At 49.9% G+C, this 23,431-nt stretch overlaps 1 protein-coding gene across 3 annotated transcripts in view; it reads left to right on the forward strand.

Annotated features, from left to right (window-relative positions):
• SLC6A13 (solute carrier family 6 member 13) overlaps positions 1-21,113 on the forward strand; it is a 55,905-nt gene extending 34,792 nt beyond the window's left edge. For 2 of the 3 annotated variants that reach the window (XM_070407557.1, XM_070407556.1), the window contains exons 4-15: positions 581-721; positions 3,875-3,959; positions 5,073-5,205; positions 6,058-6,192; positions 13,740-13,843; positions 14,964-15,088; positions 17,175-17,287; positions 17,829-17,966; positions 18,716-18,818; positions 19,250-19,350; positions 20,282-20,452; positions 20,767-21,113. In XM_070407557.1, coding sequence (XP_070263658.1) covers positions 581-721; positions 3,875-3,959; positions 5,073-5,205; positions 6,058-6,192; positions 13,740-13,843; positions 14,964-15,088; positions 17,175-17,287; positions 17,829-17,966; positions 18,716-18,818; positions 19,250-19,350; positions 20,282-20,452; positions 20,767-20,889 — 1,472 coding nt within the window. In that variant the 3' untranslated portion in view covers positions 20,890-21,113. The remainder of the gene's footprint in view (positions 1-580; positions 722-3,874; positions 3,960-5,072; positions 5,206-6,057; positions 6,193-13,739; positions 13,844-14,963; positions 15,089-17,174; positions 17,288-17,828; positions 17,967-18,715; positions 18,819-19,249; positions 19,351-20,281; positions 20,453-20,766) is intronic. The other variant, XM_070407558.1, reaches the window with a different exon arrangement.
• Positions 21,114-23,431: the final 2,318 nt, after the last annotated feature.

Below are 23,431 nucleotides of genomic sequence, written 5' to 3' on the forward strand. Positions count from 1 at the left end.
CTAATTCTGGGGAACATTAACTATTGGAATCTTGGAGTTGGTCTACACGTTTACAAAATAACCTTGACTTGGTGAACTTTCAGAACCTAATAGAGATGTCAGTGCACAGGAAGCCAAGGCAGGGCAGCAGAGTCTGGGAGAAAGGTCCCCTTCAGACCAGGGCTGTTGGAGTGAGCAGCACACTCCTGCCTGCTGGGGAGGGAGAGGAGAGCTGGGAGCCACGGCTCCAGCACTACTACTACTTCTTCTCCTTCTCCTTCTCCTCCTCCTCCTCCTCCTCCTCCTCCTCCTCCTCCTCCTCCTCCTCCTCCTCCTTCTTCTTCTTCTTCTTCTTCTTCTTCTTCTTCTTCTTCTTTCTTTATTAAGGTATTACATATGTGTCCTTATCCCCACTTTGCACCCCCCCTCCCATTCATGCCCTCACCCCCCTGGTGTCTGTGTCCATTGGTTATGCTTATATCTAGCACTTCTTGTTTTAGGACACTGACAGTGGAGCCCAAACCCTCTGCTAAGCAGCGGTGGGCAGTGTGTGAGAAATCTGTCCACTGTCCCTGGCTCAATTCTGCCCCTTTCCCTCCAGGCATCGGCTATGCCTCCCAGATGATCCTCGTCCTCCTCAATGCCTACTACATCATTGTCCTGGCCTGGGCCCTCTTCTACCTCTTTAGCAGCTTCACCATCGACCTTCCCTGGGGAAGCTGCCGCCATGAGTGGAATACAGGTAAGGTCATCTCCGAATCCATTTCCTCCAGCTGCTCTGCCACATGAACCAGGAGTGAGACGGTCCCCTTATTCCAGGCAATCCAATTCCAAGCCATAATTTGGGACTCACTAGAAATCTGGGAAGTGAATACCAAAGATAAGAGTGAGATTTCACCAGCATCAGAGGCCAAATGTATTCAATTAATGTATTATGAATTCATGTATGCAAATAGAACTATTTATGTAGTTTAGCTACTAGTATTTATTTATTCCAGTTTGAAATATTGTTAGTTTGGTATCTGTATATATTGTTTGTACATTTTCTTGTTTCTCATGCCTTCTCTCTGATACTGTTTTAGGTCTTTCCAACTCGCAATTCACCTGGCTTTAACCAGGGAAGGAGCTGTTTTGTATGTCATCAATACAATTTATAATAGCAATAAATTTTCTCTTGTGCCTGCAAGACTACAAGAGCCACCTGTGGCATTAGAACTACTAAGTCTAATGAATTGAAAGTAATGAAAACTTAAAAATACCTAGGGTAGTGCTATCCAAAAGAACTTTGTGATGAGGTACTGTCTGGGATGGTAGCCAGCATGTGATTATCGAGTACTTGAAATGTGGCTCATGTGTGTGAAGAACTGAATTTTTAAAATGTTTATTTAACTTTAATCATTTAAATGTAAAGAGCCACCTGTGGCTAGGGGCTGCCCTTTGGCTAGCGCAGATGAAGAGCTTACTGGACGTGTCCCGTTGCACTCATTGCCCGGATACCTCTCAGGGCCTGTCAGTGAGGCCCTAGCTGTGCTCCTACTAATTTTTCTGGTTCAGGTAAATTACTCAGCTCTGAACTGGAGTTTGAATCAGTTACTGGCCAGGGAGGTGCATTTCTGCAATGGTTGGCATCGTGTTCAAGGCCCCTCTTGCCCTCAAACCTTATGCTCCCTTTTCAGGTATTCCCTGGCCGAGCTCTGCCACCCCCTCCATTCCACTAATTTTGAGTGAAAAGTCAAATCTTGGAGGTACTTCCCCTGCCACCCTCAGGTGCATTAGGTTCTTGGCAGTACCTGCACTGACCCCTGGCCCTGCTGTGGCTCCTACATGCTTTTCATCTGTTTGTTGGTCTGGTTTTCCCAAAGGTCAGCAAGAGCTTGAAGGCAGAAAAGATGTCTTTATCTCTATGGCCTTTGTGCCTATCACAGTGCTGGCTACATTACAAGCACTAAAATATTTGTTGAATGAATCAAGTTTTAAAAATATGTTATATTCTAATATTTTCTTTATGTGATATATTTTCCCTCCCTCCCTCCTTCCCTCCCTCCCTCCCTCCTTCCCTCCCTCCCTCTCCTACCTTCCTTCCTGCCTTCTTTCCTTCCTCCCTTCCATCTATGTGCACTGAAATACCCTTGACAACCAGCTTGTCAGATGGTGACTTTATCGAGATCTCAGTGGAGTTCCTCTTGTAAAATTGTGTGACTCTTTGGTGGCCTAGGACTTTTGCTTTAGACCTGCCTTTAGTTTGATTGGGGGTGGGGTCTCTCTGAGACAATTCTGAGGCAAATGCAACACCCAAGTCTCTTGCTCCCTGACATTTTGGACATTTCTCCTAGTGAGTCTGGTTTTACTCTGAGCCGGGCATCTTGAATAGTGCAGGATGGCCTGACCGGCCGCGGTGAAATGCTTGGTGTGCTGAAGCTTCGAGGAAAGTGACATGTCTAGTAAAAACAGTGCCGACTGGCATTGCCATCCAACAGATATTATTGAGCTCCAACTCTGTTCTAAGAACCGAGGATGTGGTAACATGTAAAAAAGAAGGTCCCTGCCTGCATGGAATTGTCATCCTAGTGACAGGAGACAGACAGACCATACACAAAATAAATGAGAAATAATAGTTATCATGTGAGAAGGCCTGTGGAGAAAAATAAAACAGGGAGGAGGTTTTAGAAATTTTAGGGGTGGGGGTGTAATTTTAAATGGGTCATCAGTGAAGGCTTTACGGAGAAGATGACAGGAGTAATGCTCCAAGGAGGATGGGGAGTGAGACACTGAGACAACAGCAGACAGACATGAGGTGGCAAGGACTCCTAGTCAAAGGCCCTGGGGCACCAGTGCCAATAGCACCCAGGGAGCAACAGGGGTGGTGTAGCTGGGGAAGATGAGTAGCAGCAGTGGGAGGTGAGGCCAGAGGTGATGGATAGATTAAATAGGGCCTTGGAGGTGAGTGTAGGGGTTTTGGCTTTTTTCTCTGAGTGGGATAGGAAACCTGTTGGAGAGTTTTAAACTAGGGTGTGACATAAAACGTGACTTACATTTTAACAATGTCACTCTGACTGCTGTATGGAGATTTGACTAGGGAGGCAAGAGCACAGGAGTGGGGAGGCATGAGATGGTGGTGATCTGCGGCAGGGTGGTGGCAGTGGTGATAATGAGAAAGGTCAGATTCTAGGTATTTTGAAGATAGAACATACACAGCTCACTGGGCTGGATTCTAGCCCTCAGTCACTTACAAGCTAAGACAGGCCATTTCTAAGCGGACTCCCTTTCTTCATGTGTACGATGGGGAAAACACTATCTGTCTTAATATTTTTGAAGATTACCGTACTAACAAAATAGAAAAAATACTGTCGACATGCTTTGTGAAACTCCAAAATTATGGACAAATAACTAAGAGCTACTGCTTATTGAGTACTTTACAGACATGTTTTCATTTGAGTCCCTGTCGGTCCTACAAAGGGATGTTCTCATGTCATTTAGGAGATGAGGGATGTGAGGCTTGGAGAGAGGGCCGGGGTTCCAGCCAGAGCTTTCTTGCACCTGTCTCCATGCTCTTCAGCGACTTGGGTGCGTTACGTCCCTAGAAGCCTTCTTAGTATTCTTCAAAGGTTATGACTTTACACACAACACTTACCTGGGAATGTTTGTGTACTTTGAAGCGTGTCTTTCCTGATGCCACCTGATCACGCTTTAGTAAGAATATGCACCCAAACATTTAGAAACTGACAAGTAAAAGCATGTGGGAGAGGGTGGTGTGGGCTTGTCGAGGTTACGTGTTTAAGGATGTTTTGTATGGACAAGGTCAGCCCAGTTCCTTCCAGATACTTCACTTCCATTCTCCTGAAATTTCACCCCAAATGATTTTCCTCTTGCTTCCTTCCCTGGGACCCATGAGTAGAACACTGTGTGGAGTTCCAGAGGACCAATGGCTCCCTGAATGTGACCTCTGAGAATGCCACCTCTCCTGTCATCGAGTTCTGGGAGTAAGTGAGGCCCGTTTTTTATCCCCCACTGTGGGCTGTGTGTTTGGAAGAAGGCCACAGGGATGGGCTCAGCCAGTAGTGTATCGGTTCTCAACCTGGGTCGCCTAAGACCATCGGAAAAACACATATATAATTACATATTGTTTTTGTGATTAATCACTATGCTTTAATTATGTTCAATTTGTAACAATGAAATTGGGGGTCACCACAATATGAGGAACTGTATTAAAGGGTCGCGGCATTAGGAGGGTTGAGAACCACTGCTAGTGACTCCCAATGGACGACAAGGCAAGATTTTCTATATCCTTCATTGGTGGCCCTGTCACATCAGCGGCTTTTTTCTGTTGTGTACATATTTGTGGTTAGTGCAGAACAGGTTTCAAAGATGAGAATTTTGCAGCTCTCCTGACTTTCCTCTCCCACGTGTTCACCCCCTGTTAGCTAGTACACACCCATGTGTGTCCACACCCCTAACTACCCTCCTCTCTTCAGCTGCATGTGCATTGTCTCTTATCTTCCCTTCCCCAATACTGACATTCATCTAGGGCACGATTCCTCATATCAAAACATCCTATATATATTGCTGAAGCCGGTTTGGCTCAGTGGATAGAGCGTCGACCTGCGGACTGAAAGGTCCCAGGTTCGATTCCGGTCAAGGGCATGTACCTGGGTTGCGGGCACATCCCCAGTGGGGGATGTGCAGGAGGCAGCTGATCGATGTTTCTCTCTCATCGATGTTTCTAACTCTCTATCTCTCTCTCTTCCTCTCTGTAAAAAAATCAATATTATATATATATATATATATATGTATATATATATATATATATATAAACATCCTATAACCCTGGTTGAGAAAATGTGTTTGCACCTCCTTCTCTAGGTTAAATTGGTACTCAGCCTCCCAGAGCAAACTTACCTGGGAGCAGTTTATATTTGCCTCACTTTCTATCTACCCCCATCTCTGGGCAAAGGAGAGCCTCATGGATTCAGGTGACAAGAGCTGACAAGCCTTTGGACAAGAGCTGGGAGGCATGGCTCCACTGCCTGAGATGCAAGGGCCACAAAATGGAGGCTGGCAACAAAGTGGAGCCTGGCTCAACCTTCTCTCCCCAGGAGGCGGGTCCTGAAGATCTCTGATGGCATCCAGCACCTGGGGGCCCTGCGGTGGGAACTAGCCATATGCCTCTTGTTTGCCTGGGTCATCTGCTACTTCTGCATCTGGAAGGGGGTCAAGTCCACGGGCAAGGTCCGTGTTAGGGAGCTCCTGGCCCTCCCATCCCAGGACTCCCTGCCTTCACTGGGGGTTCAGTTACCCAAGAGTTTCCTAAGTTGTAGCTTAGTCAGGGATGGGAGGGAATGACCCAACCAAGATTTGTATGTCTTGCCCTTTGATTCTATGCCTCTCTTGAGTTCAATCCCAAATCCTTCTGCTCTTTGGGGAAATTAAATGGAAGAGAGAGAGGGTGGGTGGGTGGGGGACACTTCCAGAAGAATTTGACCCTGGAATATACCACATATGCAGGCATATTGCAAATAGAACATAGTTCATGGCTCCCTAGCTCAACATTTCTTTGGAAAAGGAATTCCATTAAGATCATTAGTCTCAACATGATTCCAAATCAACCTGAGAAGCTGGGGGGACTCTTTGCCCTAGGGGGTGTGTAGGAATTGGAAGGGCATTCTGAGTTCTCCAGACTCTCCTGCCTTGGAGACCTCTGATAAGGCTTTATTCCTAATCTGGTTGCACAAAGCTTGTAAACTCTGTGAGGACAGGGATCATGTGTTACAGATCTTTTCATACCTGACATCCCTCGACATAATTCCAACATGCCTGTTGGGAGAACGCCTAAGTTCATTCAGGCACTCAAGGAATATTTATTGGGTATGTGTTGGGGGAGGGTGAGTGGTTTAGGCAGGAGGGGGGAGAGGAGAGGTTTGGTAGGGGAGGTGGAACTGAGGTGAGAGGGTAGGAGCAGATGGGGAACTCCTCTGACCTCTTCTGTAGCTGGGGAGCTCCTGCCTCCAGTCTCACTGCTGGGCCTCCAGCCCCCTCTCTCCTACTCACAGGTTTCTTATCTCTCATCTGCCCCTTGGCCAGGTGGTGTACTTCACAGCCACATTTCCTTACCTCATGCTGGTGGTCCTGTTAATCCGAGGGGTGACACTGCCTGGGGCAGCCCAAGGGATTCAGTTTTACCTGTATCCAAACCTCACACGTCTGTGGGATCCCCAGGTAAGAAGCCACAGACAAGGGCTGTCCTGTGGCTCTGGAGGTGCTGGAGCTACAGACCTTCCCTGTGTTCTGTGGGCCAGCCCTGCTCCTGGCCCAACCCTAAAGCATCCACCATGGGCCAGAAGATCGCAGGCATCTGTTGGCAGCTGAGTGTGGTCCCCCTCCTTGGCTCACAGCTGCCAGGGAAGCCAGGGGGGCCTGAGGCCTGAGTAATATTTCTCAGGAGTGGCAAATATGTCACTTACAGCCTTTGCTAACCGGCTGGACCCTATCTACCCCCATCCCCTTTGTGCACTTTTCCCCTTGGCCATCTTATTTCACACCTAGCTTCTTCTCTGCTTCCTAACCCTCCATCAGCCCCCTCTGGCTCCCTCCCTCTGTCAGAAGACCCATCTCTAGGCCCAGTTCCCAGCTGGGCGGGTGTTGAGTTTCCTGTCGGTCATCAAGAGGCCCCGCCCCTCCCCTCCCCTCAGCCAGCTTCCTCCGGGCCCTCACAGGGACGGGGCGCGGGGTGGCGGGGGGGGGGGGGGGGGGGGGGGGGGGGGGTGGGGGTGGGGGGGGGGTGCTGCTTGCTGACTGGAGGGGTTTGTAAAGCGGGGCCTTTAGTAAGGAGCCGCTGCCTCTGGCGGGTTTCTTATCTCCTGTTTGGCTGCCAGTCACTGAAACTGCTGGGAGGGAGCAAGAGAAAAGGAGTGGCACTCGCGTCCACAGTCCCTCAGGGCGACTCAGTTCACGCAGAGGCAGTGGCTCCCCCTTGCGCGGAATTTGGGGTGATACAGAAGCTCAGTTATCCCCAGTCTCCCAGCCGCCTGGCAGAGTTATGAGTTCTTCCATCCTGAATCCTACCAGGGCTGCCGGGGCTCCGCAGTCAGGAACATCCCCATGGAGTCGAGAAGCCTTGTGGTGGGACATGAGCTCCTCCTCCGCCTCTCGCACGTCTTAGTCACAACAGCGCTGCAGATGGCTGCTGCGTCAAATCCAGTGGGGCGCAGGGTTGCAGTCGGCTTTAGCCACAAACTGTAGAGTCATGGCCATTGGAGCTGAAAGGGCTCCAGAAGTCATGCAGTGCAAACTCCTCTTGCACAGATGAGCAAACGGGGCCCAAGGTCACACAGCCAGAGGCAGGCCAAACAAAGTGCACTTTTATTTTGTGACTCATAAGCCCTATGGCTTATCTGGAACCAAAGGGCTGTGATGGAGAGGAGGCAGCAGGCAGGTCTGGCCAGCAGAGCGAGGGAGCCATTGAGGTTCTGGAGCAGCTGAGCCACAAATCCCACCTTTGTTTGGAGGTCAGGCTGGGAAGGAGGGAACATGTTCAGGCCAGGAGACAGGCAGGTGGGCTGAAGGAGAAAAAGGAGAGAGGGTCCGGTATTTCTGGAACTGATTTATGGCTTCTGTGATCAGTGCCTTGTTTGTCCTGATCATCGATTTACCGCTAAACACTGTTGAGTGCTTACAGTGTCTCTGGCATTAAGAGGTTTACATGCATTATTTCAGCTAATCCTCATGGCAGGTCAGCGAGGTACCCTTATTTTATAAATAAGGAAATGAAGGCCTGCAGAACTTAAAGAATTTTCTGTCCTTGCACCTGCACCTGGAATCCAGGTCTGAATGATAAAAATTCCATATACTTTGTCATCTCTTGAAGGCAAAGTCCCCGTGTGTGTGTGTGTGTGTGTGTGTGTGTGTGTGTGTGTGTATCTTCCAGCAAACATAAAGAAGGTGGACCAGGTAGCTTTAAACGCCGAGAGTTAATAAGGCCATCATTCTGTGTCTGGGTTACTGGAGGGAATAAGACCTCTTTTAAACCCGCTCTCCAGGATACCATCTTTCCACCCCCAGCCAGCACAGGCTGTGCAGGAAGCATGAAGTTTCAAGGGCCTGGCTTGGCCCTGCGCTTTCGAGCTGCCTGCCTTGTTAGCTGCCTGGTCCTGGCCCCATGCTGAAGTGAGGCCCTTGTTGTCTGCGAGCAGAGCAACCCCTGCAGGGTGGATGCCCTGCCAGAGCACTAATTGAATGTAGTTGGCACCCCCCAGGAAGTGTGATAATTCCAACTGGCATTTGCCTGGCACTTGAGAAAGGTACAAATTCCTGCTAGCCAACACAAAGACCAAAGACATCTCTCCGGTGAGCACTCGGGTGGGAGTGGGGAGCCAGGCAGAGACAGTGCTGGGTCATCTGGTTCCCTCTTTTCCTGCCAGGCTTTGTGTGCAGGGGGGTTGCTGCCTGTCCCAGTGCTCCCCAGGGCTTGTCTCTGTCCCATGAGGAACGGCCGCTGGTGCAGTGTGTGCTTTATCCGGGCACTTGTTTCTTTCCTTTTGTCGGTCCTACTGTCCTCTGTTAAGGGCAGGGTAAGGGCATGGGCTGGGGGGTAGGGTGTCCAAAGAGCCTTTGTTGAACCTTTTAAATATCTGCTAAATGGTTCTAATGAAGGATTTATTTAGGGAGGAGGTAGGAACCATTGAGTCTTTTAAAAATTGATATCGTACATTGAAATCTATGGGACCTCATATACACCTGAAACAAATATAATAATGTTTGTCAACTTAATTGGAAAAAAAATTTTTTTTTAAATTTAAGATTTATGAATTGGGTGTCATCCCATCTAGTAAACAGAGGGTGGCCCAAGAGGTTGTACAAACTGGAAGGTTTTTGTGGGCAGACACTGGGCAGGGTGGAGACGTTATTAGCAGAAGAAAAGAGGGTTGTTTCTGGCAGGGTCACCTTTGCGTAGGAAGGGGTGGTTGGGGTCTTTAGAGGGCAGATGACTCTAAGCCAGACTGGCTTAAGGTCACATTCCTGGGAGGAGCTGAAAACTGCAATTACGTTTTGGCTCGTTGTGGAGTGGGAGGTGGGGCAGGTGACACCACCTCGTTTCTTTTTCTTAACCATTGGGAAAAGAGAAGGAAACCTGCTCAAAGGATGCAGCCCGCTCACATTCCTATTGCTCACTGGCTCTCCCAACCCCATGGCCTTGATGACAGGGTTTTGAACCAAGTCACTTGTTCCTCCAGGCTGATGAGAACCCTATCCAAGGACAAATGATCCACTGGATGGATAATGACCGGAGGGGAAATCTTCTGGCCTCCAGTCTCCTGCAGATATTTCCCACTGCCTGAACCCATGGAGACAGAAAGGAGGCGAGGGAGTCCATTGGTACAATCGGACAGGGCAGCCTTCCCTGGCACAACAGCAGGAAAAGGGTGGAGAGCAGATACGGAGGTGCAAATAGAAGACAGGCGAAGTTGTTTCTAAGAGGCAGTTATGTGGAAGCAGAGTCATTAATATGTGTTTAGAAGACAGACAACAAGTAACTATCTTCGTTCACTGACATTATAGGCATCCCAAACACCCACTGCCGAGTTCTTTAGAGACCCTGTGAGAACACATTTACCCTCCAGTTCTCTCTCTGCAAGCACAACCTATTTCCAAGAAGTCCTCTTGTGTTTCTTCAATAAAGTACCTTTATGATTTTTCACTTTAATAAGAAAAGCAACAAGCAAAACCACTAATTTTTTTTCTAATTTTTATTGATTTCAGAGAGAAAGGGAGAGGGAGAGATAGGAACATCAATGATGAGAGAGAATCATTGATCAGCTGCCTCCTGCACACCCCCTACTAAGGATTGAGCCCGCCACCCGAGCATGTGCCTTTGACTGGAATTGAACCCAGGACCCTCCAGTCTGCAGGCCCATGATCTATCCACTGAGCCAAACCAGCTAGGGCCAAAACCACCATTAAAGAGAAAACCACAGGCCCAAAATGGTGTCACTTGTGCTAAAATCCCATGATACCAAACCTAGATTAAATATCTATTTGCAGTTTCAAACTCTCTTAGAAACATAATCTTGATCAACCTGTCTGGGATTTTCTGGTCAAGACCAATGAGGTAATTTCTATAGAAGAAAGAGGCAATCTGCGAGGTAAAAACCTTTCACCAAATAAGACATCCTGGCCCATTTCTTTTGCTGACTGATTCCTTCCCCTGCCCTTCTTCCTATGGGAACCTGGTATTTTGTACAAGCCCATCCGAGTGCCCTTTTAGTTGCTACGGGGCACACTGCCTGATTCATGAATTGCTTAGTAATTGCTAATAAATCCAGGGGACCTCATCATCACTGAAAGGTGGTTGCTTTTTAAAAATATGCAGCCCAACAACAAACCAGCAATAGCTGACATATCAATCATGTGTTTATTATTTGCCAGGCACTTTACCGAGTGTGTGACTCAGTGGAATCGTCCCACTAACCCTGGGAGTTAGGTGTTAGCCCCCCTTTACAGATGAAGACACCAAAGCTTAGAAACCTGAAGAAACATGTTCCAAATCACAAACCTAGCATGTGTAGGAGCTTGGGTTTTACACCAAGTAGTTTTTGAAGTCTGCTCTATTACTCACCATGATATTCATTTTCCTAAGAATAGTAATTATTTGAGAGTTTTCATGGCTATTTTTTATTATTCCAGAAGGTGGGATAGGGAACTCATATTTATCTTAGGCATTTTACATACACTATTTAATTTATTATTGTTGCCATTTTCCCGATGAGAAAAGTAAGGTTCAGAGAGGTTAAGTGACTTGCCTAAGATCATACAGCTAGTAGTTAATAGAGTTATTAAATTATCCCAGCTCATTTTGACTCTAAAACCCAGGCTTTTTCCATTACACACTATTGCCGTCCTAAAAATAGTAAGGATAAAATCCTTGGGGTTGGACTCCAAGTTGAAAACATCTTTTCTGTACCTCCCAGAGCTCACTCTCTCTTCCTTGGTGCCCCCAGAGAACTCGTTTCTGCCCACACTCCCCCAAGGGTCTCTCACACTTGTTTCATTCTTGGTTAGTCTCCTGCCCCAGCCAGAGACACATTGGAGCTTTGTTCCAGAAACCAGGGCTCCTGGCACAGGCGGGGAGTGGGCCGCCTGCAGTGGGAACAGAACAGCTTGCTCTGCTGGTTCCTTCAGCCCTTCTTCTGACCCCATTCCTTCCTCCTATCCCAGCAGGCTTGTCAGGCAGCAGCTGTGCAGAGAGCTGGGCTTGCCAAGCTCCCAGTGAGGGGGCCTTAGTCAGAGGCATCACATCTGACCTCGCACTCTGAACGCGCAGCCCCCTGCTGCATTCTCCTCTGTTCTCAGTAACCTCTCCTCCCAACTCGGTCTTAGTCTGTCCCCCTCAGGGCGAGGTAAACTACCAAGTCACAATTTTTCTTCCCAAGCCCAAGTTTACAAAACTTTATAAGCACAGGATTTGCATCCCTGCCAGCACGTGGGCAGCCACAGACATCTCTGAGGGCACCCGGCAGTTTCCCTAGCAATGTGTGGGTCCCCCTCACCCTGTGGCTGAGAGGCACAGAGAGCAAGCCTCCTAGGCCGGATGGCCTGTTATGAAAGATCACCTGATCTCACGACAGAGGGAGCCCCCAGGCAGAGAGGCATCGCTCCCCACCCCGCATCTCTGACCCCGGGTAAATCCATGCTGTAAAGCTCAGTGCTGCTCATAACCGACTGAGTGAGCAAGAGGGAGGCAGGACAGGGTGACCTTCAGACCAGAGGTCAGTGAGTTTTCCTGAGTTGACCACCTTACAGTATCTGGGGGGCAGAGTTTTAGAAGAAAAAATGATTTAAAACATCTCCTCAGCCCCGGCTGGGTGGCTCAGTTGGTTGGAGCGTTGTCCTGTATACCAAAAGGCTGCGGGTTCCATTCCAGGTCAGAGGATATACCCAGGTTTTGGGTTTGATCCCGGTTGGGGGTGTATAGGACACACTGATCAATGTTTCTATCTTCTCTCTCTCTCTCTCTCTCTCTCTCTCTCTCTCTCTCTCTCTCTTCTCTCTCTCTCTCTCCCTCCCCCTTCCTCTCTAAAATCAATAAACATATCCTCATGTGGGGATTAAAACAAACAAAAATCTCAAACTTTTGTCATCAAACTGAATTTTGTAAACACTCCATCCTTGTGTGCAGGTTCTTTCTTGTCATTTTTACCCTAACCTTTCTTTTGCTTTAGAAGTAAATCCTGATGAGCCCTCTCCTTCCCATTATAATTTCTCTCATGTTCAAAAAAGTCCCCCGGTGTTTCCACCCTCCATACTATTCCTTGGTAGTGGCCCTTCTGGATCCGCCTCCGAGCCCTGTTCCTTGGTGGCAGCTTCTGCCTCACAGAATTCCTTGGGGATGGGAGCCACAGTGAGCAGGGGGAGAGGAGGCTAGATATTCCCCCCTCGCCTTCACCACCTTTCCCTGCTCTTTTCCCATTCCTGCAGAGTGCCAGGATGCATCTCTGACGCCAGCCTGGGGGCTGTAGGGCAGGGATTTCCACATCTGACTGCTCAGTAGGATCACCCAGGAAGCTCTGGACACGATACAGATTTCTGGGTTCTCCTTTAGCCCTAGAGACTCAGTGTCTCTACTGGGGATGCTGGCTGAGGAATCAATGTGATTCTGATGTAGTCAGCTTGCCAGCGGGCCTCTGGGACCCACTATCATGCCGAACAAAATGGCACTTTGGTGGGTGGGTGTGACGAGAGAGAGCAGCGGAGGCTGAGGCTGGTGGCGATGTTAGGGACGCAGGGAGGACAGGTAAGGGCCGTAGGAGCTTTGGACAGAATGAAGCTGAGGCTTGGGTGTGTTTGGGCATTGGAAACCTGATACAGTGAAAGGAAATGGGGCAGGTGTGTGGGGGCTACTGGGGTAGAGCCAGACAACAGTCAAGAAACTGGAACACAGAGATGTTGGGACAACTATTGGCATCCAGAGCTTGGTGTTCCCTTGTAGAGCTCACATCCTCCGAAGGCAGGAGGTGCCTGGGAGGATCTGTCGCCCCAGGACCCCACCTCCTGCCAATCTGCAGGGTTGCCTGGTCCTGTTTGCCTTGATGTGCTTTCTCTTTGGGATGTTATTCTAGCTGTTAGACCTAAATCATAACACGCGCAGGCTGGGCCAGCAGCTGAGACAACAGTGACAACAACATACCCTGTGTTAGCTGGAGAGCTCTTTCCCCCCCAAGGAGAACAAAGCCCTTTGCAGATGCATTTCTGTTCATCCTCTTGACTTTCTGGTGAGCTGAGGATTACTCTTCCTGCTTTTCAGACCGAGGGTTTGGGGGCACGAGGGGAAAAGCTTCATCCCACGTAGCACTGACATTACGGACCACTAGCTCAGAGATCCTGTCTCTGGTCACACCTCCAGGAGAGCCCAGGACAGGAGATGGCGGAGGCAGAACCAGGGCTTTGTTTCTTTGATAGAAACCTGGTGCCAGGCCTCGCTTAGTTCCAGGGCGCCCTCCCACTCGCTCACCCTCTCCACCATGGTCCTTCCATCTTCTTCGAATGCCTAAGGCCGATGCCATGGTGGTAGCGCTCGAGAAACCCCATCTAGGGGCTCAGGAAGTAGAGCCCATTGGGGTTGCAGGGTCGCAGTGGGGCCTACACAGGCTGAGGACAGGATTCTCGTCATCCCTAACCAGTGCCTGGTTCAGCCATGGTCCGTGTGCTCCCATGGAGCCCAGATGCCCTGGTTCCCTGGGGTGCAGCTTTCTTGCCTTTTCCCTGTGTAGGTGTGGATGGACGCGGGCACCCAGATCTTCTTCTCCTTCGCCATCTGTGTAGGGTGCCTGACAGCCCTGAGCAGCTACAACAAGTACCACAACAACTGCTACAGGTGACTGGGGAGTGGGCCTGAGCCACAAACCCACATCCCACTGTGCCTCCGGCCGTGCTGGGTCAGGGGTGATTCATGGATTCGCCCACCCCCACCCTTCACCCCACTTTCCAATACTCCAGGGCTACCAGTTGCTGAAAGGGGCCAACTGCAGCCTAGGCAAACGGTTGGCGGGGGAGCGCAGCGGGGCCCAGCCTGGGCCCCAGCTAATGTAGAGGTCATGGGGCTCAGGATGCCAGCGAGCCTGAGGAGTAAGTAGTCATGCCATGCAGTGGGGCCTCCGTCTGTCCTGCTGTACGGGAGCCCTGGCAAACATGGATTCCTTACCCACCCTCCTTCACCCCTGCCCCAGCTAGTGTCCCCTCCTCATGGTTCCCTTTTCATACCTGGTTCATATCAGAGAATTTAAGTCAATTTTTAAAAAAAAATATATTTTATTGATTTTTCACAGAGAGGAAGGGAGAGGGATAGAGAGTCAGAAACATCGATGAGAGAGAAGCATCGATCAGCTGCCTCCTGCACACCCCCCACTGGGGATGTGCCCGCAACCAAGGCACACGCCCTTGACCGGAATCGAACCTGGGACTCTTCAGTCCCCAGGCCGACGCTCTATCCAGTGAGCCAAACTGGTCAGGGCTAAGTCAATTTTAATATCAGCCCCAAATAGCATAAAATTTCAGAGTCAGATTTAGGTAACTAAGAACCATTGGTTGCTTGGGACTACCCAGGCCTGCGTCCTGGGCGTTAGCACAGCGCACTGAATTGTGTCAGTGATGGTGTCCCAAAGGTGTGGTGAGAATGTGTCGGGGAGGGGAGGCTGTGTGGCAGTTTGTAATTTTTCCATTAATATTTTACTTCCTCAGAGCCTCATTCTTTTGGGATGACCTTGCTTTATGCCAAGTCTAAGCCAGTGGGGTTGGGGGATCAGCATGGTTCCTGGAATGCTCATCATCATTCCGCCAGGCAGCCCCTCTGGCCTGTCTGCTGGGAGGGCCCGAGCTCCCCTGGGGCTCCCACTGCTGGACCTCAGGCCTGAGGCACTGCAGCTCTTTCTGACCTACCCGTCCCCCGCCGCCTCCCCCCCCCCCACCCCCCCCCCCCCGCTCCATCTCGCCCACAGGGACTGCATGGCCCTCTGCTTCCTCAACAGTGGCACCAGCTTTGTGGCTGGGTTTGCCATCTTCTCCATCCTGGGCTTCATGTCCCAAGAGCAGGGGGTGCCCATCTCCGAGGTGGCCGAGTCAGGTGAGTGTTGGGGAGGTCTGAGGCTGAGGATTCTGTGAGCTTTGAACCTTGGCCAGCTGGGTTCCCGAGGCGTTTCTACTGTCGCCTTCACGTAGGTGAGCTCTGGTCACCTTTCAGTGGGTGTCTCCCAGGAAGACCTGGGGGAGGACTTAAAAACAGCAATTACGGCTTCAAAGGGTTAATGGGTATAGAGTGAACATTTTCTTCCCACCCCAATGTTATCAGGCCACCAGTGTTATCAGGTTCATGTTTGTCCCTACAGAAATAGCTTAGGCATATGAGAAAAGCACATCCCCATATATACATGCACACACATTCACACATAGGGACATATTGCTATTGCTACTTTTCACCCCCTTTTTAAAAATGAATTGATAACACACTATATACACTGTTCTTCACCTTGACTTGTTCACTTTAAAACCCCCGAGGTAAGTTGATGATGGCTCATAGAGTGTCTTCCTTTTTCAAGTGAATGCTTTTCCACTACGCAGTCTTCTTGTTGCTTCTTTTAGATAAAATCCAGGACTGGTCTCCTATCTGGGTAAGCTCTAAATGTTTCTTTTGCTCTTCCCCTATTCTTGAAGACCATCCACTTATACTCTGTAGCAAGACAGTTTTTTTTATCATAGCATTCACAAGCACACCCTTGTCATACATAGTGCCAAGCACTGGGCAACTAACATCACTGACTCTTATTAAAAGTGATAATATTTTGCGCTGGCCAGTGTGGCTCAGTTGGTTGGGCATCATTCCCTGCACCGAAAGGTTGTCGGTTTGATTGCCAGACAGGACCCATGCCTGGGTTGCCGGCTCAATCCCCAGTAGGGGGCATGCAGGAGGCAGCTGATCCATGTTTTGCTCTCACACTGATGTTTCTCTCTCGTTCCCTCTCCCTTTCTCTCTCTAAAAAACAAAACAAAAAAACAAACCAGTAACACATCTTTTAAAAAAAGTGATAACATTTCACTTTTATTAAGCACTTACTATATGCCAGGCACTGTGCAAAGCATCCTGCCTGTGCCATGCGGTGGGAAGCTGGGAGGCAGGTGCTAGTACTGTCCCCCTGCTCACCAGTGTGGGGAGCGGGGCTTCAAGAGGTAAAGGACTGTTGAAGGTCACAGGTTCACACCCTTTTGCTTTTCAAAGGAAGCTTCCTACAGATGAATCCAAGTGCTGGCATGTGACTCTGTTCCTGCTATTTAAGCCAGCTGAGAGGAACACTAATTTATTTGAGAGACTGAATGTCAGTGGTATTCTGGAAATAATGCCAGTTCACTGCTTGTAGGGTGACAGAAAAGGCCCAGGGAAGTGTGTGTGTGGGGGCAACTGGTGGCCTCAGGAGCAGTTTAGTCTTGGGGGAATTCTCTTTGGAACCATCTCCTCTATAGAAAGAACACAGCAATTGCCTTAGTTGATGGGGGAGCACGAGGGCTCCAGGTCTCATCAGACCCTGCCGCTCCCTCATTTTACCCACACAGCCTGCCTAGTCCCTGAGTTCTTCTACAACCTCTGGTTTGGGGCAATAGATCTGGAGAGTGAGGCTGGACGATTTGGGATAGAACTTACAGAAATGCGAGTGATATACCCCTTTCTATTTTCCAAGACCCTTTATACACACAGCCTCTAGGTCAGTGATGGCGAACCTATGACACGCGTGTCAAAGGTGACACATGTGTCAGAGGTGATACACTTTTTTGGTTGATTTTTCTTTGTTAAATGGCATTTACATATATAAAATAAATATCAAAAATAAAAATCTTTGTTTTACTATGGTTGCAAATATCAAAAAATTTCTATATGTGACATGGCACCAGAATTAAGTTAGGGTTTTTCAAAATGCTGACACGCTGAGCTCAAAAGGTTCACCATCACTGCTCTAGGTTCTATTCCTGCCAATGAGAATACAATGAGTGGTGCCTTGAAAATTTGGGGACCAGGTAGAGGTTTGGGTGGTTTCTCCTGGGTGAGGATGGTGGTGGTGATAGTAACTTTGGGGTGAAGTTTCCTCTGGCTCCATATATTCCATGGTGCCACACTGAAGCTGGCCCAGGCACTGGGTTCTGTTCTCTGCTTCCTGCTGCAGGCCCTGGCCTGGCTTTCATCGCCTACCCCCGGGCTGTGGTGATGCTGCCCTTTTCTCCTCTCTGGGCCTGCTGCTTCTTCTTCATGATCATCCTCCTGGGACTGGATAGCCAGGTATCAAGAGGCAGCTCCTCAGAGACTGAGAGATGAATCGGTGTGGGTGGGCTGGGCCAGGGGGAGCAGAGGCATGTGTTTGAGCTTGATGCCATGATGGACCTTAAAACAGTTGGGGACTCGGTGAATGTCAGACGTGGGTGCCCTTCCAGGGACCAAGAGGAGCTTGAAGGGTACGTCTAGACCAGCGGTTCTCAACCTGTGGGTCGTGACCCCTTTGGGGGTCGAACGACCCTTTCACAGGGGTCGCCTAAGACCATCGGAAAACACATATATAATTACATATTGTTTTTGTGATTGATCACTATGCTTTAATTATGTTCAATTTGTAACAATGAAATTGGGGGTCACCACAACATGAGGAACTATATTAAAGGGTCACGACATTTGGAAAGTTGAGAACCACTGGTCTAGACCTAACTATGCAAGGATTGCTCTGGAGACCTGAGTCAGGGAGCCTGGCTGGGCTGAGCCAGAGCTAGTTGATGGAGCTTATTTTGGGAGCTCTCTTTCCCTCCAATTTTTTTGCCCTGTCATCCAGTTTGTGTGCGTAGAGAGCCTGGTGACGGCGCTGGTGGACTTGTACCCCCGTGTGTTCCGCAAGAAGAACCGGAGGGAGGTCCTCATCCTTGGAGTGTCTGTCATCTCCTTCCTTGTTGGGCTGGTTATGGTCACAGAGGTGAGGCTCTGGGAGGCTTGAAGGTGGGGGCAGGGCGAAGAGGTGGAGCAAAGGTGGACAACTGCCACCTGTCCGGTGGAGCAGGCTGCTGTGGCTTCAGGGCACGGGGACTCTCCTTCCCCAACCACAGGAAGCACAGAGTAGGCCAGTCCCTCCTCTGGCCTTTGGGCATTGACCACCTACTCCTGGGGAATGGGTGAGGGGTAATCTGGCTCCATGTTAAACTAAGAGGTGTGGAAGGGATAGTCTTGTATGAGGAAAAACTGCCTGTCCAACAAGTTTTCATAATTTCCCAGGCGGCTGCACCAAGTTCTGGGGATAAACTTCAAAGGGAGGAAGGTAACCCTGGGAATGGGTGCTATTCTGTGTGACGTCTCAGAGGAGAAGGAAGGCGATGGGGCTTGTCAGCCTGGTAATACCAATGCCAGCCCCTACCCTGATCTGTGCCAAAAAAAAGTGCACATTATGTCTTGGATGTTTGGGTCAATCCCAAAATGTTCTTGGGGACAATCTAATAATAGCTGTCTTTTTCATCTCTCATCCGTCTAAAAACAATAATAAAAAATAATTATTGTTTCATACCTGCCTAGTGCCGTACAGCTTACAAACTACATTCTCTTTTAATATCTGTCTTCTGTGATCCCCACCAACTCTGTTCTGTGCCCTGAGGGTGTGAAGCTGGATGGCGAGGGGCTAAGTCTGTCTGTTTCCTCTGAATAAAGTTCTGTTTTTTATCTCCTCCCCGGCAGGGCGGTATGTACGTGTTTCAGCTCTTTGACAACTATGCAGCCAGTGGCATGTGCCTCCTGTTCGTGGCCATCTTTGAGTCCCTCTGTGTGGCTTGGGTCTATGGTGAGTGACTCTCCCTAACCCAGTACTCACCTCTACCCCAGCCAGGGCCCTTAGACAAAAGAGAGGTGCCCACTGCTCACACCCACCTTTTCTTTGGACCCCTCCTCTACCCAACCTCAAAAAATCTCAAGAACCATAAGTTTCTACCATTGGAAGGGCCCTCCAAAGGTTATCTTGCCTACCCTCCTGGTTATGGCTGCACCGAAACCATTCAGATGGGCCCATATCCTGTCCTATCCAAACCTTTTCAGCCTGTAACAGCCTTAACAATCAGAAAGTTATTGCCTCTGAATCCCAGGGAAGAGCTTTCCTCCAGCAGAGATCTGTAAAGACAGCCATGATATCTCCTGTGCATCGGTCCTTGCCCATCTTGGTACTTTGGATGCTGAAGAATGTCCTTTCTCTCCCTTCTTTCCTTCTCTACATTGTAGGAGCTGGGCGCTTCTATGACAACATTGAAGATATGATTGGGTACAGGCCTTGGCCTCTTATCAAATATTGTTGGCTCTTCCTCACACCAGCTGTGTGCACAGTAAGATAACCTTCAGGGAGGGAAGCCAGAGGAAGGGATAGAGAGATGGTAGCAGGAGGCTAGGTAGGCTGTTAGTCCGAGAAGGGGCTTCTCTGTGGGCATCGAGAGTCATTTTAGATTTTCATCCATCCTCCTGTTGGATTTTAGACAATGACAGCAGAAGCATAAACTGAGGTCCAGAGCTGTCAGACTGTTTGACCAGCAACACAATGTGAGTGTAATGTTGCAGGTAGGATGGAAACCCAAGTGCACTGGGCCACTCATGATAATACTGAGAATCACAACAGTAATAATAGCAAAAGTTACAGAGCACGTACCTTGTGCTGGGCACAGAGTGCTTTATATATCTTAACCTATTTAATCCTCACAAGGACCCCACAAAGTAAGAATTGCTATTATATTTATTTGACAGAGAAACTGAAGCCAAAGGGGTTTAGCAATGTCCCCAAGCTAAAAAGTGGCTGAGGGCTAGGCTTCAAGCCCAGGTGCTGGGCTCTAGAGTCTGAGCCATGAACCACCCGCTTCCTCCAGTTTATCCATCTGAGTCAGCCACTCCCCAGCACGCACTATATTCAGGATCTAAGTGGGGCCTACCCTCTATCCTCGAGGTATGCAGAGCCTCACCAGATGGTACAGGAGACTTAAACAACTGAAAGCACCAGCAGGAACACTGTCATGTCTTAATTGGGAGCCAACCATGTTTAGAGGTGCCCATGGTTCACAGGAGCCCTGGAGGGACAGGGTAGGTGCCCAGGAAACACCCACTGGGGGTATGTGGATTCTGAGCAGTGTGTGGATGGAGGCTGTTTGGCCCAGATGAGCCTGGAGGAAAATCCAGGCTGGAGTGTGATCTCTGCCAGTTCCTCTAGGGGGCGCTGAGAGCACAGGGTCCCTGCTTCCCAGCCCCTTTCTCTTCTGATCTCACCCTCAGGCCACCTTCCTCTTCTCCTTGATCAAGTACACCCCGCTGACCTACAACAAGAAGTACACGTACCCCTGGTGGGGGGATGCCCTGGGCTGGCTCCTGGCTCTGTCCTCCATGGTCTGTATTCCTGCCTGGAGCTTCTACAAACTCAGCACCCTCAAGGGCTCCTTCAGAGAGGTAGGAAGTGAGTGGGGAGGAGGGCAGTCAGAGGGGTAGAAACCCTAGTGGATGATGGTAGATGGCTGCCTGCCAGGGTAGACCCTGGTGCACTGGGGGTTTGGTGTGGGGACCGGGGAGTGATGGAGTGAGTGCTTAAAAGTCTCAGAAAGAGACTGGATGCCTCCAAGACACCGGCTGTGATTGTAGGGCGGCACCTGGAGGGCATGATTGTGTATGGGGAGCAGGCAGGCATTGGTGATGAGGGCAACTGGAGACCTGCTACCCCCCTTCCCCACTCCACCTCAAGGCAGCCACCTCCACTCTCCTTCCAGAGAATTCACCAGCTCGTGTGCCCAGCTGAGGAACTGACCCAGCGGAACCAAGCAGGACCCTCTGCCCCTGCCACACCCAGGACATCACTTCTCAGACTCACAGAACTAGAGTCCCACTGCTAGGGGGCAGGCCCGTGGACAGTGCCTGTGGGCCTGGCTGTGGGGACAGCTGCAGAAGGGGAGGGCAGGAGCAGTCCCTCTGTGCTTCTGTCTCCCACCTGGGGTAGATAAGACAAAGGGGCATTTTGGAATCCACCTTCTGAGCTGGGTGCCTCTCATTCCAACTTCCCTGCCCCAGGGGTAGCTAAGCAGGTGTGAGCTGCTAGTATCCACAGCATCCCCTTTGAGGTGGGTTGGGGCAGCTGGGTGAGGACTGGTGGGTGGGTTGGGAGGTCTGTTTGGCTTCTGGGCCTTCTTTCCCTTCATTCCATTAAATCCAAGTTCTTCCCACTGACCGCTAGGAGTTCTGCCTGGTTCCTGCCCCTCCGCCTTGCTCCCTTGACCCCTTGATCACTTTAAAGCTGTGGCTCTAGGAGACCCCCGTCTCCTTCCCTCGCTGAGTTCTTGTGGACCATGAGCAGAGGGGATTGCTGTGGGGAGAAGGGTGATGGGGCTGACTGAGGTCTTCCATCACCAGACACTCGGAACAGAGCGGGTGGTATCTGTCACACCTCTGTCCGTGCTTCTATTAGAGTCCTCCCCTCCTCCTCCCCTCTGTGGAATAAGGAAGGCAATGGAGAGGAGAATGGAGGAGGAGCCCTTCCTAGCTACAGGAAGGAAGTGGAAAAAGTGGTTGGGCTTCTTCTGCCCACGTTTCCCTTGCCTGACCCCGCCTGCCAACCCCGTGTCTGTGTGCCTGCCTGCCCAGGGCTTGGTGTCAGGGTCCTAAGAGAGGGACAGCAGGGGCACTACCCGAGCTCAGCCAGCAGAGGGACCCCGCTTCCTCAGGACTCCAGGCTCCCGCTGAAAAGAGGATAGCTACCACTGCAGCACCACCAGACGTGGCCACGAGGGGGTGGCCTTTGCTGCGAGATGAACTCTTAGGGTTAGGCTGCAAAGACCCAGGTGGAAGGCCAAGTGGGCATGGCCTTGGCCCCAGAGAATCCCACAGGTGTGTCCCACAGCCTCACCTCTGAGCTGTGTGTGGAGCATGTATCTGTGTGTGTGTGTGTGTGTGTGTGTGTGTGGCTGAACACACACAACTGCATTTCTCCCTGAACATGTGGAGGCTTTGATGGTTCTTTTTTTTTCTTTCTTTATTGATTAAGGTATTGCTTATGTGTCCTTATCCCCCATTGCCCCCCACCCCCACCCCCACTCATGCCCTCAACTCCCTGGTGTCTGTGTCCATTGGTTAGGCTTATATGCATGCATACAAGCCCTTTGGTTGATCTCTCACCCCTACCCCCACCCACCCTCCCCTACCTTCTTCCCCGAGCTGTTCCAGGGGAGCATTCAACGATTTCTGGAGCTGCAGGAGAGGGGTGCACGCATTCCCTGGGTGGTTTACTTAGTTGTTGTTTTACAAGTTTGTTAGTGGGAAAAGGCACTGGAATCTTTTCTGGTCTTCAGGGTTTGATTTGTTGTTGTTGTTGGGAGAGTTTATAAGAATTAGTGAAAGCAGCCCTGCTGTCTGTTGGCCTTGGCTGCTCCTTCTGGACATGACTGGGCGGGTGTCCCCCACATGTGCCAGGGTCAGTCACAGGCCTGAGGTGGGAGGAATAAACCTGCTAGAGAAACGTGCCGAAGCTCGAGACACCACACACCTGGCATCTCCATCCATCTGACAATATTCCCGGAACACCTACTGTGTGGCTGTGCTATGCTCATGACACATGAGGAGCAAAAACAGAATATTTACGTGACAGATTGTGACAAATGCAATGACAGAAAAGAGCAAAGTGCTATGAGAAAGAATAACTGGGGTGTGGAAGGAACCCAATGAGTTGGGTTAGGTGGTCTGGGAAGGCCATTCTGAGGGTGTAATATCTGTCTCTCTAGTCATCCATTTGATCAAAGTTGCAAGAATCTGCTAGGCCTGGGGAGGGATGCAGGCAGTTCAGTAATGGTGATTTGAATCCCATTTAGGAGAGGCATTAATGGTGGATATACTGTGAAAAGAATCCATTAGTATAAGAACTAAGAGATGCAGACTCTAGTCCTGACCTGCCTCTGTATTGCTGTGTGTCTCTGTGGAAGTTGCTTGGAATTCAGGTCTTTGGTGTTTTTTTTTGTGTGTGTTTTTTTTTCAGGTGGAGATAACACCATGCACCCCATCCACCCATAGGTTTGTTGTAGGGCTCAAATGAGGCAGTGGGCGTGTGAGCCTGAGGTCATTAAATCAGTTGGAGGGTGGATGAGAAGGATCTGCTCCAACGACCAACGGGGTTAACAGGCAGAGATGAGCAAGAAAAGCCACTTGCCTGGGTTAGCATGGGGAAAGGGAGCAGGAACGCGCAGGAGTGGTTTTAGCCCAGGGAGGTGTGGACAGGGTGAGCTCAGTCCATTTGCTCTCTCTGCCTGGAAGGTTTGATACCAGATCCTCTGTTCTCAGAGGAAGAAGATATAAAAGGCAGGGGAGCCTTCTCTTGTTTAGAGACCACTCCTGTTAGAGAAGAAAGTCAAAGGAAGAAAGGCAGGCAGAGAGCCTTGTGGCAAATGAGAG

This window comes from Myotis yumanensis, unplaced genomic scaffold (genome assembly GCF_028538775.1).
Source record: "Myotis yumanensis isolate MYYU_CA2020_CCGP unplaced genomic scaffold, mMyoYum1.0.hap1 SCAF_3, whole genome shotgun sequence".
NCBI classification, from domain to species: domain Eukaryota; kingdom Metazoa; phylum Chordata; class Mammalia; order Chiroptera; family Vespertilionidae; genus Myotis; species Myotis yumanensis.